General features: G+C 52.6%; 1 protein-coding gene across 6 annotated transcripts in view; it reads left to right on the plus strand.

The window, feature by feature from the left end:
• ATF7 (activating transcription factor 7) overlaps window positions 1–14,557 on the plus strand; it is a 66,157-nt gene that overhangs the window by 43,533 nt on the left and 8,067 nt on the right. For all 6 annotated transcript variants that reach the window (XM_026866931.1, XM_026866928.1, XM_026866934.1 and 3 more), the window contains 8 exons: window positions 300–396; window positions 3,609–3,727; window positions 6,376–6,510; window positions 7,158–7,315; window positions 9,879–9,978; window positions 11,328–11,441; window positions 12,499–12,645; window positions 13,901–14,098. In XM_026866931.1, coding sequence (XP_026722732.1) covers window positions 300–396; window positions 3,609–3,727; window positions 6,376–6,510; window positions 7,158–7,315; window positions 9,879–9,978; window positions 11,328–11,441; window positions 12,499–12,645; window positions 13,901–14,098 — 1,068 coding nt within the window. The remainder of the gene's footprint in view (window positions 1–299; window positions 397–3,608; window positions 3,728–6,375; window positions 6,511–7,157; window positions 7,316–9,878; window positions 9,979–11,327; window positions 11,442–12,498; window positions 12,646–13,900; window positions 14,099–14,557) is intronic.

A 14,557-nucleotide genomic window follows, 5' to 3' on the forward strand; every position in this document is an offset into this window, starting at 1 on the left:
TTTTTTTTTTTTTAAAAAAAAAAAAAAAAAAGAAAGAAAAAAGGATTATTAAAAATATTTGTCCCCCGTTTCCCAGAAGCCTCATGTAATGGCTTTTTCATTTTGAGCAATGTGTTCACACACGGCTTCTCAAACAATCTGTCCCGCTCTGGTTTTGCTTAATGCTCGGCAGCGATTGTGTTACAGTTGCTCTCCGGGCGACTCTCTCCCCCCCCAACTCCACACACACCCTGCTGCAGGATGTACCCGTAAAACACAAAATGCATTTATTCACGATTTTCTAAATTGTTTCATTTCAGAGGTTTACAAACGAGGACCACCTGGCGGTTCATAAACACAAGCATGAGATGACATTGAAATTCGGCCCTGCTCGAACTGACTCAGTCATCATAGCAGGTATGTGGCGTTCAATCCAGGCCAGCTCTGAAAATGGTGCACATTAATATAGCATGACTGCAAGATTAATACCAGGGACCAGATGCACTGAAAAACGTCTCTACCTCCCATAAAAAGCTCTTGTGATCTGCATTTAATCAGGAGGAAAGGAAAGCCAGAGGCTTCCAAGTTTCTTTTTTTTTTTTTTTTTTTTTTTTTTTTTTTTTTTTTTATGGTAGTATCAGGTTTTGTGGGGTTTGGTCGGTTATTTTTTTTTTTTATTTTTTTTTTTTTTTTAAAGCTCTCACCCTTTTTATTAAGACTGGAAGATTTATGGACAAAAGGTCTTTCACATTTCTGCATGTGCTTTGAGGACGATGAACAAAATCTGACAAACCCGGCTTCCTCTCCTCAGCCCAGGTGTCAATTTTCTTGAGCTTTTAGGCTAGCAGTTAATAAATTAAAATGCCGTCGAGCGCACTGGCTACTGCCCCGAGTGCATTTGCAGAGCCCAAATGAGGCTCTCTGGCACTGCATGGTCAATGCAGCCTTTATAAGATTGGGGAAGAAAAAAAAAAAACCAACCCAAAACCCCCTGTATATTGTTGTCTGGCAGCAGATCATTGCTGGTTACAGATATTCTCCTGCCTTGTCAGTCCCCGTTCGTTCAGGCTTCTTAAAAGGGCGTGAGGTTTGTGTTGCTGCGGGATGAAAAGGCTGTTGCTGAGAACAAGAGGAGAGGAGGAAACGCTTTCTGAAGCCTTGAGAGTTCATTAGGGGAAACGAAGCGTCTGCTGCAAGAACCTGGCACCCTTTTCCCGGTTCATCTCCAGCCCAAATTCAGTGTTGAAGTAGGAAATAGCAATTGGGTTGGTTTCTTAAAACCTTCGAGTTAATTGTAGCTGTGGGGAGGGTTGTAAGAGAGCTGGCGCAGCCTTTGCTGGAAGGGCAAAAAGCTTCTCCCCCCAGGGGAGGGCTTGCAGAGACAAAACAGGCTCCCAGAGGGAGAATTAATTTCAAATGGGATCAGGCTAATGGGAGTCGATGGTGAAGAATTTGGGGCGGGGGCTGAGAGAAAGCTCAGAATCCTAAAGGTTGTTTTTCCGTCAGCTCCCCCCCTTCCTAAAGAGGGTGCACAGCGGCAGGGTTAGCTTTTGCTTGATAAATGCGGGGTGTAAGTTGGCAGGGATGGGGGCAGCAGAAATGGGGTATGGGCCTGTCCCCAGCTGGAGTCCCACCTGCTCTCACAGGGGTGCAGCATGAAGAGCCCTCATCTTTGCTGCTCCCTGAGGTATATATTCCTCCTGGGCACAAACTCTCCCGGGGAAAAACAGGGGTGGGATGAAACACTTCAGTTTTACCCCAAGGAACAGCAATGAGGACGGGTCTAACCCCCTCTCCCAGCTCCTCTGGGCTCATGCTCAGTGGATTGCTCTCCGGGGTAAGCCACAACGAAAAGAAAAAAAAAAAAACCCAAACCCCGAATTTATTTAGCTGTGGTCAGTGCAAGTCCAGCCTATTTAACACCAGCTTTCCCTGGCTGAGATCTTGACAGCAGATCGAGCTGCCGGGGGGTTGCGAGGGCTATAAAGCATGCTGGCTTTGAGCAGGCAGATCTAGGGCGTTATTGCCCTACATTCCTAATGTCCTTTTTTTTTTTTTTTTAAGCCACCATTTTGTCTCTGAGTTTTCTTGTTCTCTCCCTCCCTCTTGCTTTGTGCTGAGTCCAGGGCAGCAGCCCGTGTGGTAATGAGCGGGAGGATTCAGCGAACATCTCTTGCCGTAACGCCGTGGTTAAGCTAAAGAGAGTGGTAAAGAATTATTTTTTTTCTCTCTGCTGGTTCTAACTGGTGGCAGAGAGGCTTATTTAAATGGGAACGTGCACTTCTGGGGTGATGCTGTGGGTGGAAGAGCTGCTGCGATTCCTGGAGGTATGAATTGGGGTGGGGTAGGACGAGAGAGGTTATACGACTTCGTGGCATTTGTGAAAACTTCTGCTGGAGATTTGGGCCCCGGGCTGGCGTGTGCAGCTCGGAAGGACATTGCTAAATGGGGAATGATCCGAAAAGAGCCCTGAGAGCTGTTAAAGCCCTTGGAAAAACAGCCTCCTGCTGAGCTCTGTCGTTGACAAAAGTTTCTTGGTTTAATGAAGAGAGATTTGGGGGGAACCGAAGTGTGCTCAGAGGAGGCCTTTGCTTTATTAACAAAACCAATGGCTCGGGTTTGAAGTCAGACTGGAAATAAAGTGTAGTTCTGCGACAGCAAGGTTGAAGGAATGGCCCGAATCCCTTCCTGAAGGCTGCAGGAGACTCTCCACCACCGCCTGGTTTGAAATCAAACGGGATGGTTTCCACAGACACTTCAGCTACTGCGCTCGCACGGGGAGCGTCCGTGCCAAACAGCCGATGTTTTATGCAGCAGGTCAGGCTAAAGTATCCCAGGGATCCCCTTTGTGCTTAAAAATCTGTGTAGTTTTCTGCCAGATGGATTCTTTCGGTGTAACTGTGCTCGTGCTGGGCTCCCGCTTAGTACCTGGACTCCTGACCTACCGTCACGCAGAAAAACGAGGCTCGCTGGGAGCGAGGAGATTTCTCTCTGCTTTACAGCCTGGGTGATGGCCAGAGAGATCATGACTCAACGTGTTAATATGGTGGAAAACGGGCCCCGGAGGGATTGCTTGGGACAGTGGTGGTAATTATTAGCACTCCCACGTAGCCGTCTGTCCTAGGATGTGCATTAATGCACGGAGCCGGCCCGGGGAGGGAAGCGACGCTGCCCAGCTCTGTTCCACATCAGCACTGGGGCTGCTCCGAGCAGCCCTTTTCCCTCTCATCACTCCCTGTTTTTAAGATCCGCTCTTTCAGGGAGATCAAACCCCACTATTTTCCTTCCTTGCAGCAGCGATTCAGATGAGGACAAGGAAAACCCTGGGGTGGGAGGGACACGACGTGACCCAAAGGCAGGAATTTCACAGAAATCACTGCACGCCTTTCGCTGCAATGTTTTTTGTTTTGTTTTTTTTAAACTGCATTTACCAGAGAGACAAAATCAGCAAGAAATTATTTTCCCCTTTCTGAATTGTCACTTGCTTTGCAAACACGACGCACACCTTAGCAGGAAAGCACCCAGACTTCCACAAAACATTTGCTCGCAATCCCCGGAGAGGACTGAGGTGGTTAAAGCAAATTCTTTACCCTCTCTTTAACCCCTGCTTGGTGTTAAAACCCAAACAGATCAGACTCCGACCCCAACTCGGTTCCTGAAGAACTGTGAAGAAGTGGGACTCTTCAATGAACTGGCCAGTTCCTTTGAGCACGAGTTCAAGAAAGCTGCGGAGGATGACGAGAAAAAGGCAAGAGGCAAAGGGCCACCGTTGCCATAAAACTGAGCTGGGTGCATATTGTGGGGGCTGGAGGGGGGACGGCGCTGCTCTGATGAAAGGCACATGCTGTAGGGTAACCAAGTGTGGTCTCGGATTTAATATGCTGGCTTACATGGGACTTTATTTTTTTAACTCGGGTGACTTTGGCTGGTTATCCTGCAACCCAAGGCCTGGTGAGAGCGGATTTTAATGGTTTATTATTCCTTTGGCTTTTCGCTTCAAAAAAAGAAAAAAGAAAAAAAAAAAAAAAAGGCAGTACCCAAAATACCTCGCACCTTGGGAAGAAGATGCAGGAAAAGAGCAGGACTAAGTGCTCAAAAATTCACTCGGAGCCTCTTTGGGGCTCCTGATCCTTCAGGATGATGGGGTGGAGCTCAGCCCTGTGCCTTTAGGGTTTGAGCAGTGGCACTGTAGGTGCAAACGGAGAGAGGGGCTGGGTGGAGGAGCGAAGCTTTTCCGAACAAAGAGCTCCCTCACACGCCAGCACCATCGATCCAGGCTGCCCCCGCCAACCCCGGGAGCACGAGGGTCTGAAGGACAACGGGATCTCATCAGATAGCAGCTAATTAAAGACATTTTCCCCCACCCTTTGTAGGATCTGAGGAGCAGCAGATGCATATTGGGCTCTTAGACTGGCACATACATTTACTAAATTGATCTATGTACGTACATACGCTCGCAGTCAGCGGCGCTGCTCGGAAATAAACTGCGGGAGCGCGGCCGCGTAAATCTTCACCGAGATGGGGAACGGAGGAATTCAGAATTAAAACTGAAAACTGTCTTTCACCCGCTCTCCTAATAACAGGGCTCTTTAAAGCATAAATTGATCCCTCTCATTGGTATGCTGCAGGGCCTTGTCGGGGGGCTGCGTGGCATTTTATGCTCTCAATTCCCTGCCTTTTGTTCTCTGCAGCCCAGACCCCCGAGCGCTGGGGAGAAGGTAGCGTTTCGTTTGTGGTTTCACACAGAAATGGTTGAGCAGCCCACAGTCTAGCCAGTCGTTTTATACCAAAAGACCACCCATCTCCTGGGCTGCCCTACCTTTTTTTTTTTTTTTTTTTTTTCTCTAGGATGAACTGCAGCCTAAATATTTCCGCCGGCAGCCAGGTGAACGCGGCGGGCGTGAAGCTTGGGGTGGTTTCAGGCGTTTAGGGAAAGCATTATCCCTCCTAAAAAAAAAAAAAAAATCTCTGTGCAGGCGAGGTCCCCGGGCCCAGATGGCTTGTCACTCACGGAGCCTGGCCGGAGCTCCCTGCTGCATTTCTGAGATGCTTTTCAACATTTGGCCGCATCGAGCCCAGTTGCTGCTGCTGTTGTGTTTTGTCCTCCAGTTCCAAGGGTGGTCTCCACACCAGCATGTTAATTAAAACCATAGGCACAGCAGGAGCTTCCCTGGAGGCACTTTAAGTGGTTTGAAACTTTCCTGCCTGTTAATCCCTTCTCCTTTGTGATTCCCAGTGCAACGTCTCTGCTTAAGAGGGGCAGGTAAATGGTTCCTGCACCTACCGCAAGCAAAGCTCCGGCGTAAATCAGCGTGGAGCTGCTTAAATCAGGGCAGAGCGGAGCTGCTGGGGCCTCACCGTGCTCAAGAGCAGCGAGAACATCCCTCCGTGCCCGGCTTTACCCTCTTGCTGCGATTTTCCCTCCCTTGAGAGGACTTAAAATGCAGCAAAGGAGGAGGTTTAGGGTAGCTGCTGGGACGAACTGTCAGCAGCCGGGCGAGCGAAGGCGAAGCATTGGGATTGATTGTGGAGGGAGGGAGAGCAGGTTGGACAAACAGCTGTCGGGACTGATTTAGGGAGAGTTTCTCCTGCCCCAGACGGAGGGAGGAGCCAGGTGATTTGCGAGGTCTCCCAGAGCCCAGTTGAATGCAGCATCCTGCGGTTGGAGTCGCGCTCCGTTGCCTGCTCCTCCTCGCGCCATCTTCTCCCAGGTCTTCTCTTCCTCCAGCTCTGGGGAGGGGAGAAGTGGCCGCTCGGTTTCATCCCCCTCCCTTGTTGTCACCCTGCCCTTTTCCCATCCCCAAGCAAGTCATTAACTGGTTAAAATGGGGCACGTGGCACTGCTGGAACCCAGGGTGGTGGCAAGTTGCCAGCTTCAGGCATATGGTTGGGTTTTATTTTAATGGGGCGCTCATAGATATTTAATAACTTGCATGGCTCTTTGTTTGCTTTTGATAATCGGGTAATAAAATAATTCAGGCTGATTTATACAATGCTTTACAGCTCTTCTGTGAATGAAAGTGCCTTCTGTAACTCGCAGGCATTTGGCTTTGTTACCTGTTCTCCTTAGCAGAGCCCTTTTATGAAAAAAAAAACCCACCCCAAAACTAACCCATGGAAAGAAGTGTCTGTGTGTGTGTGTGTTACTGAGAAACCACAAAATGGTGCCATCTGGGGCAGAGACCATCTTTCCTCGGCCCCCATCTCTGTTTGGACGGGGCCGGCACAGCGCGGCACCGCTCTCCGCCTCGGGCTCCCAGATGCTACTTCAGTACAAATAAATAATAATAATTTGGCAAGAGCTCAGAGCTGTAGCTCTTCCTCTGGGAGCAGCCGAATGTTTCACAAACAATATGAGCTAATTGTCCTTTCAATCCGTGGCTGGTTTTCCTGTAGAGTGCCGGAGCCCTGGACATGTCTCTGCCCTCCACCCCAGACATCAAGATAAAGGAGGAAGAGCCAGTGGAGGTGGATTCTTCCCCGCCAGACAGCCCTGCCTCCAACCCACGGTCACCACAGAACAAGGAGAAGGTAGGTCCCCCCAACCCGTGCCCTGTGGAGATGTTGGTCTCCTTCTCTGGATGAGAACAAGATTGGAGTGCCAAGGCTTGACTCGAGCTTGTCAAGTTCCCCTCATTTTAGAAAGAAAGAGAAAAGCTGCTTTGCTAAAATACACGTTTGCTTGCCCCTGAGTCTCCACGTGGATTTGGCTAAGGCAGAACACCTTGCTGTTCCCCCTGGGAATGCTTTTCCACCAGGGTGAAAGTGCCAAATAAGTGTCCCATCTCCTCCGGGAGCAAATCTTCTCTGAAACCAGCTCCCTGGGTCCTGGGGAGGTGATTCAGAGCAGGTCAGTCTCGGGGACACCGTCTCCATCCGAGCATCTTCCTGCCCTTAGAGACACTAACGGGAGCTGGAGTGGGCACTGGGGGGGAGGATTATTTCCCAGAGGCTGCTGCAGGCAGCTGGAGTCTGAGTTTCTGTGCCCTGCTCCCTGCACTGCCATCAGATCCGTGTGGCTTTGGGTAAGTTGCTCCCCTCCTCACTTCAGTTTCTGTGGCGAAGGTGCCATAATTTTCCCTCAACTCCTTTTAAGCATTAGAAGGAAACGACAGCCAGGTGATTATTGAGCTAAGAAGTAACAGCACATCTCCTTTTGTCTCTTTTATCCTCTTCAGGAGATCCCCTCCAAGCCTGTAATCATTTCTACACCTACTCCAACCATCGTGCGTCCAGGCTCGTTGCCACTCCACCTGGGCTATGACCCGCTGCACCCCACGCTGCCTTCCCCAACCTCGGTCATCACCCAGGCTCCCCCTTCCAACAGACAGCTTGGGTAAGTACGGAGGAGGGACGCATGTGCTGAGGTTTTTCTCCCACACCGTCAGGCTTCCTGGGCAGTAATTAGGTACCTAAATAAGTTCCTTGATTGTCAGAACAACTGAGGTGACGCCATTCCCGCTGCGGCTGCTTGGGCATAAGGGCCTCGTCGCAGCACTGGCTGCAAAAGCGGAATGGGGTGTAAGTGCAGGAAACGGGAACTAATTGTCGTGGCGTAACGAAACGAGGCAAAACTCACCGTGGGGAGAAATTAAAGCTGGTCCCCAAACACGTTGACATGACACTGGCTGTCTGTGAGGGGAGCGTGGCCTGACGGGGGACTCCCAAGCTGCTTTTGCAGGCTGATGCCGTGGCGAGAGCTCAGCTAAAGCGGCGGGAGGAAATTGTCTGGATCTTTAACGGCCTTGGGATTTTTTCTCAGACAGCTGTTGCCTCTGAAGTGTAACCTTTTCTGCAACCCGCTGGCCTCCTTCATGGTCAGCTTCTGCCTCGGGAGCTGTTTGTTTCAGCAGATCTAATGACCTGCTCCTTTTTTGCCCCTTTAACAACCTGGATCGGAGGCTCCAGAGCACTTGCTGCCGGGTTATGAGCCCGCTACACTGTTGGGTACCTCCAGCCCTGCACATAAAAGGAAGGAGCCTGAAGGATGCAGGAAACACATTACAATGAGCCCTCGGGAGACGTCTACTTAGCCCCACTTCTATTCTTTGGTGTCAGGATGCTTCTTTTTTGCTGTGGTCCTGGCCTCTTTCTAATTACCCTGGTTTGAGGCTGGCTCCTTACATTAACCAGGCCATTTTTTTCAGCTGTCAGTTCATATTTTCGTGTGTGTTTTTTGCTCTGACCCTCTGGCACCATCAATCCAGACTTCCTGACGGAAAGTTTTAAATCCTGTCTTGAGGCATTAAGGGGTTAAGTGATTGTCCTGGGGTTTTGAAAGGGCATTATATTCCTTCTGTAACCCTGCACGGGCAGCTGGGCTGTTTGGAACCGAGTCCCCTTGTGCTGGGAGGCACGAAAAAATCAGAACTGGAGGAAGCTGGACTTGAATATGATTTTATGTGCCCTTCGCAGGCCACAGGGATAGGTCCCTCCTGGGGTAGATCCCTCCTGGGGTGCAGGAGCTGAGCGCACGCTCCGGAGAGGTCGGGCTGCAGCTTTACCGAGGGTCCCTGTGTTAGGGCCGTGGTGGGTTTGTCAGCGTGACAGAGATGGAGGGGAGGCTGTGACCTTCCTGTAACTCGCCTTGTTAGGCTGGGATTTTCAAAGCAGCCTGGAGGATTTGGAATGCCCAATAGAAATGAATGAGAGGCCAGCGTTCACGTTCCCAAGGCAGCCTTAAAAATTCCAGCCTGAGTTATTGGCGCGATGAACTCCCCCCCGTCTCTGACCCACGTCCCCTGCCTCTCCCCTTACTCCGTGCCAGCGCAGCTTCCTCCGAGGATCCCAGGCAGCCCCTTCCCTGGGCTCGGCAGAGGAGGCAGCAGCAAATTTGTGTTCTCCCTCCCCCAAAGTCAGGCTCCCAGCAGCTCTAATTTTCTCTTCCTGGCTCGTCTCTGCCTCCATTCGGTTCCCTGCTGTGCTGCCACGAAGGGAGGAGGAGCAGGAGCTCAGCCCTTACTGGCAGGGACAGTTTCCTTCCTCTCCCCATCGTCCTGAGCACATCAGCTCCGGCTTTTTCTCTGCTCTCCTAGAAAAGCTGAGACGGGAGGCTCAGACCCGGAGCACCCTGAGGTTTGTGACGCTCCGAAATGGAGGCAGGGGGTGGAGTGCGTGTGTGTGCGTGTGTGTGCGCCTCTTTGTCACCACACGCAGAAACGCTGCCTTTCGCTGCAAAGTGATCTGCCATGGAAAAAAAGTTCTTGGTAGTTTTAATTTGTCACAATTAGGCTCCGGCGCAATCGCCTCCTCCCTCAGCCTGCAGCGAGCGGGGCCGCTCCCATCTCCCAGAGCCATTGTCTGGGCAGACACCAGCCAGCCCTGCATCAGCTCCGTATTGAGGAGATTTTCTCTGGAGTCAGAGTTAATGGAAAGCTAAATCCTTGCAAACCCTCTCGAGGGAGCTCAGCAGAGGCAGCTCACGGGCCGGGGAGTTCCTGGTGGGCAGGAGCAGCTGCTCAGATCCCCCCCACGGTGCCAGGCTCAGCCCGGGAGGACACTGAATCTCCCCGAGGAGGAATTGCAGCATCCCCCAGCCGTGCTTTGGTGTCTGTTCAGGTGGGCAGTGCGTCTCGGGCCTTTGCCAGCTGCAGCGTTTTGGCCCACGAGTTCTCCAGAACCCACCATAACTCTGCCAGCCCCGAGCAAGGAGCAGCAGCCTGGGTCACCTCCGTGTGACACTGGCACGTGCTGGCTGCCCTACAGCCACTCTGCGGGAGCCTGAGTCACCTTAACACCTGCTCAGCCAGGCTTTGCGCCTGCCCGTTCAGAACTGGGAAAATGGAACCCAAATCCACTAACCGGAATTAATTTGTGCATCTGCCCTTGAGCTCATGGGGCCGCCGGGACAACGTAATCTTTGACATAATCTGTGAGAACTTGAATTGTTGTTTCTCCAGGTCTCCCACAGGTTCCCTTCCACTTGTCGTGCAGCTTGCAAACGGACAGACCATGCCCGTCCTCCCAGGCCCTCCCGTACAGATGCCTTCTGTTATATCGGTGAGAGAAACTTCCAACACGGCGGCGAAGGGGCCAGAGTTTTTCCCTTGCCAAATATCCGCAGACGCTTCCATTTTGTAAAAATTAAAAGATATATCTCCCCCTCTGTGCAAGATATGACTGGAAGAGGAGGAGGAGGAGGAGGGCTTCCAGCTCTGGCGAGGTAGTAATAACATGTCGATCACACTAGAGGGCAATAAGTCTGGAAAAAAACAAAGCCTTGCCTGGACAGATGGCTCATGCCATTGATCCAGGGCTGGGAACTGTAGGATCCCTGATTAGCTGCTTCCATTTGGAACAGCGTGTCTCCATTGAAACCATTCGAGCTTGCAGAGAACATGTTGGTCTTTACAGGCCAGGAAAGCCACCCTGAACCTCGCCAGCGTGCTAAAGAGCTGTTTGAATAGCAGCCTTGCGGGTTGTGCTTTTTGGCACGCGGAGAGTTTTCCGTGGTGCAGAACTCACGAGCAGATTTGCCCCGGTGGGTGGCTCCTGCATCTTCCGAGCGCTTCAGCTCCCGACCGAGCAGCCCGTGTGAATCCTGTCCGGCCTGCGGGGCACGTCCGCTGGGTTTTGAGGCAGTGATGGGCAAAACCTTCTGCCTCAGGTGATGGGAATGTTGATGTCAAAGTAGGCGGCTCGGCAGAGCTCGTGGGCACGGAAACATCTTCGCACCTTCCTGATCGTTGGAAACGTTTGTGGTTGTGCTGCTTTGCAAGGGAGTGCCTGAGTGGCTTGGAAAAGCAAATTCTGTTTTTTCTCCTCTTTACTGAGGGAGAAAGCTCCCTGCGAGGGCAAATTCTGTTTTTTTCCCCTCTCTGGTGAGGGAGAAAGCTCCCTGCGAGGGCAAATTCTTTTTTTTCTCCTCTTTGGTGAGGGTGAAAGCTCCCTGCGAGGGCAAATTCTATTTTTTCACCTCTTTGGTGAGGGAGAAAGCTCTCTGTGTTTAGGAGAGGATGCTGTGACTTACCCTTGGTGTCGCAGCAGCTTTGCAATAGAGCCAGGCAGAGACCCAGAGTGGATCTCATACCCTCCCTCTCCTGTCCTGGTGGGGAAAAACCCTCTGGGAGGGAGGGGAAGGCCAGAGGCTTTAGGGCTGCCCTCCTCCCTGTCCTCAGCACTAGGCTGGTATGGCTGGGTGATTCCCAAACAGCCACCGTGGCCACCAAAGGAGTGGCTGCTGGCCTTCAGTGACAGCAGGCGTGATGGATGGCAGCAGTTAAATGCCGAACGTTTGTCAGAATTTATAAATGTGCTTGGTTGGGGAATTATTACAGAGCAGCTTCGTGGAGCTCGGTCGCGAAAGCACCTCAGCTTCCAAAACCTGTGTGTTGCTTCCTCCCTGATAGCTGGCTCGGCCGATGTCCATGGTGCCAAACATTCCCGGTATTCCTGGGCCACCCATCAACAGCAGCGGCTCCATTTCACCATCAGGACTTCCAGTACACTCTGAAGCCAAAATGGTAAGTGTGCAAATACAGCCCGGGGAGGGTCTCACATCTCTGAGACTACACTAGCTCCTCCAGAAGACACTTTGTCTGGAGGTTTTTGGTTTTTTTTTTTCCCCTGCAGCCGTCACGAAGAGCTGCTGCTCCTCCAAAATCCTGCGCAGGCAGCAGAGCGCGGCCCCACGCCGAGAGCAGGTGGCCCAAATGCCACCAGGAATATTAGACTAATCAGTGCTGCAGCTCTGGCAGGCAGAGCAGGCTCGCTATTGTCAAGATAAACCTCAGCCTCATCCTAAACACGGCTGTTTTGTAAAGCTGGTGCTTCTAGTTCCAAGTTAACAGATGGGTTGGAGGTGGGCTTGAGGAAGGCAGAGCCAAGAGGAGAGATGTTGTGCTGAGATCCAAGGATGCTGGTAAATGGTTTTCATGGAGACCCCTTTAACTAAAAGTTTACAAAAAGAATTTTCCTCTCTCGGCTCTTCGTGGCTCAAATTAGGTGTATGCAGAGGGGAGAAGCGAGCCTAAGTTTGCAAACAAAGAGCAGCAAAACCCCTTGGGGTGGTTTTTTTTGGCTGAGACAGGGTGGAGGTGTTGGAAACACCACCCCCCCCAGCGCTGCTGCTGCCGTCGGGTGCCTGCGGGATTCAGGGGCTGAGAAATCTTCAACTCAGGCCTGAAAGAACCGTCCTGCCCCACTGGCCTGTGTCTGGCTGCCCAGAGAAGGAACTTGTCAGACGTCACACGTAGATCCTTCTCCATCCCAGGAGGACCCTCCGCAGGCACTCGAGGACAGTTGGGCTCCGCAGCCTCGGTCTGTGAGAGGCAGCGGGTCGCTGCCAGTCGCAGTAGCAATTTTGGGATGCACACACCTGTCTGCTTGAGCCTGAGTTGGAAGCTGCTCTCTCTTCGCTTAGGCCAGATGGTGATGGCTTTCGGTTGGATCTGAATCAGCCACAGCCCCCAGACAGCCCGTTCCCCAGCGGCCTGGCTCCTTGAGTGACAGAGGAGCTGGTTATAAAGCCTTAACAGCACAGAGAACAGAGCCATAACATCCTTTTTTCTCCTTTAACAGAGGCTGAAGGCCAGCTTGACAGCATCTTCCTCACTGAATGGCAGCAACTTGGTGGTGGGTTCAGCCAGCACGATGGTGACGGCGCGTCCGGAGCAGAGTCAGATCCTTGTCCAGCACCCGGACGCCCCTTCCCCAGCTCAGCCACAGGTCTGCTGCTGCTTAGCCCTGGAGGTTCTGGGGCTTTCTGGGCCTCGGGGAAAGAGAACGGAAACCTTACAGCTTGCTGGTTTGCAGAACAGGTTAAAAACCTTGTTTTTTCAGTGCCGCTTCAGCACTGATGCTCTCCAACCCCACCAGGCAGAAAAACTTCAGCAACATGTTAATTTGCTTGACAAGGTCTGGAGTTTCGAAAGAATATTTCACTCTCTTCTCCCCGCTCAATTACTGGGGTTAAACGCTCCCCTCTTAGGCAATCAACTCCACTGGCTCCTGCCAGCTTACCAAATGCCAGCCTTCCATCAGGATCGCCACCTGCTCCGTCAGTTAGATCGGCTTCCAAAAGTTTAATATCCATATGCTGCCTGACAGCGAGTACCGAAGTGTAACCGCGCTCCCCGATCCTGGCGGTGTCATTACGGAGCCCTCACAGAAGTGCCACCGAGCCTGTGGCTGCAGGACTCTTTGCCCTCGCTGACTTTGCCTTTGTTCTCCCAAAATAAACCCGGGAAACGCGCGGCGTGACGAAATCTTTTTTGTACCTCTTGCCTCGGAGCTTGTTTAGGTGAAGATATTCAGGGAAAATTGAAGCCAAATTAATTCTTAAAGCAAATTGCCCACTTCCAAAATTGTAATTTGTGCTCGGTGAGTCAGTTACTCGAACTCAAATGGGGAGGGCGTGTGGTTACGTGTGTCAGAGCAGGGTCGAGCGCACCCAGTCCTGTGGCCCTGTGGCTTGTAGCCTCCAAGGGCTGGTACGTGGTCACGGGCCATGTGGGAACCTCCTCCGTTCACTGCAGCCTGAAGGGCTTTTTAAAGTCTCTCTTCAGTGAAATTAAAAGGAAAGCTGTTTCCTCTGCGTGGCCCGTGGTCATTTACCACGTTAACTCTTTGGCGTGGAGAGGAGGAAACTTCTGCTGTCGGTTACGTGCCTTGAGCTGACTGTTGGAGGCTGGGATTTAACTGATCCCCCCCGACACTGGCACGTTCACCGGGTTCAGGATCTCGGAGCTGATGCGGATTCAGCCCTTCAGTCTGCGGAGCACGTCAGGCTCAGCTGGGGAGCAGCTGCCTGTGAAGGGGGTTTTGTCCCCAGCTCTCCCGTCGCGGCCAGGGCTGCTCATTCCATCCCCTCCGCGCGCACATTTTCAAAGGGAAATCCCCTTTTTGCCCCAACCTCGCTTACACCTGCCTGCTCCAGGGGTATTTTTCAGTCTCCTCTCCCTCTCCCGTGCCCCATGTCCAGGTTTCCCCCGCCCAGCCCACCCCCAGCACGGGCGGGCGACGGAGGCGCACGGTTGACGAAGACCCAGACGAGCGCCGGCAGCGATTCCTGGAGCGCAACCGGGCTGCGGCGTCGCGCTGTCGCCAGAAACGCAAACTCTGGGTGTCTTCCTTGGAGAAAAAAGCCGAGGAGCTCACGACCCAGAACATCCAGCTGAGCGTGAGTATGTAACCGTGGAGGCTGAGCGCAGCCCTTGGCCAGCCTTAGCGCCGTCGCTCCGGAGGGAGCATCCTCCCCGTGCTGCAGAGACGACGTGTGCTCGGGTGCTGCCTCTCTGCCTAGATTTTACTCCTTCCTTCCCATGCCGATGCTCTGCCTCGAGCAGGCAGTGAGGGAAGAGCACTTCAGGGCTCTTCTTTCCTCCCTGTCCCACTCGAGCGGGCTCTGCCCATCGAAGGCAGATGACACCCAGCTGGGTGGGAGTGTTGAACTGCTCGAGGGTGGGGAGGCTCCGCAGAGAGACCTGGGCAGGCTGGAGCGCTGGGCTGAGCCCAACTGGGGGAGTTTCACTGAGGGCAAATGCCGGGGGCTGCCCTTGGGCCACAACAGCCCCCAGCAGGGCTACAGGCCTGGGGAGGAGTGGCTGGAGAGCTGCCGGTCAGAGAGGGACTGGGGGGG

This window comes from Athene cunicularia, unplaced genomic scaffold, assembly GCF_003259725.1.
Source record: "Athene cunicularia isolate RWA unplaced genomic scaffold, athCun1 BOjh376268_part1, whole genome shotgun sequence".
NCBI classification, from domain to species: domain Eukaryota; kingdom Metazoa; phylum Chordata; class Aves; order Strigiformes; family Strigidae; genus Athene; species Athene cunicularia.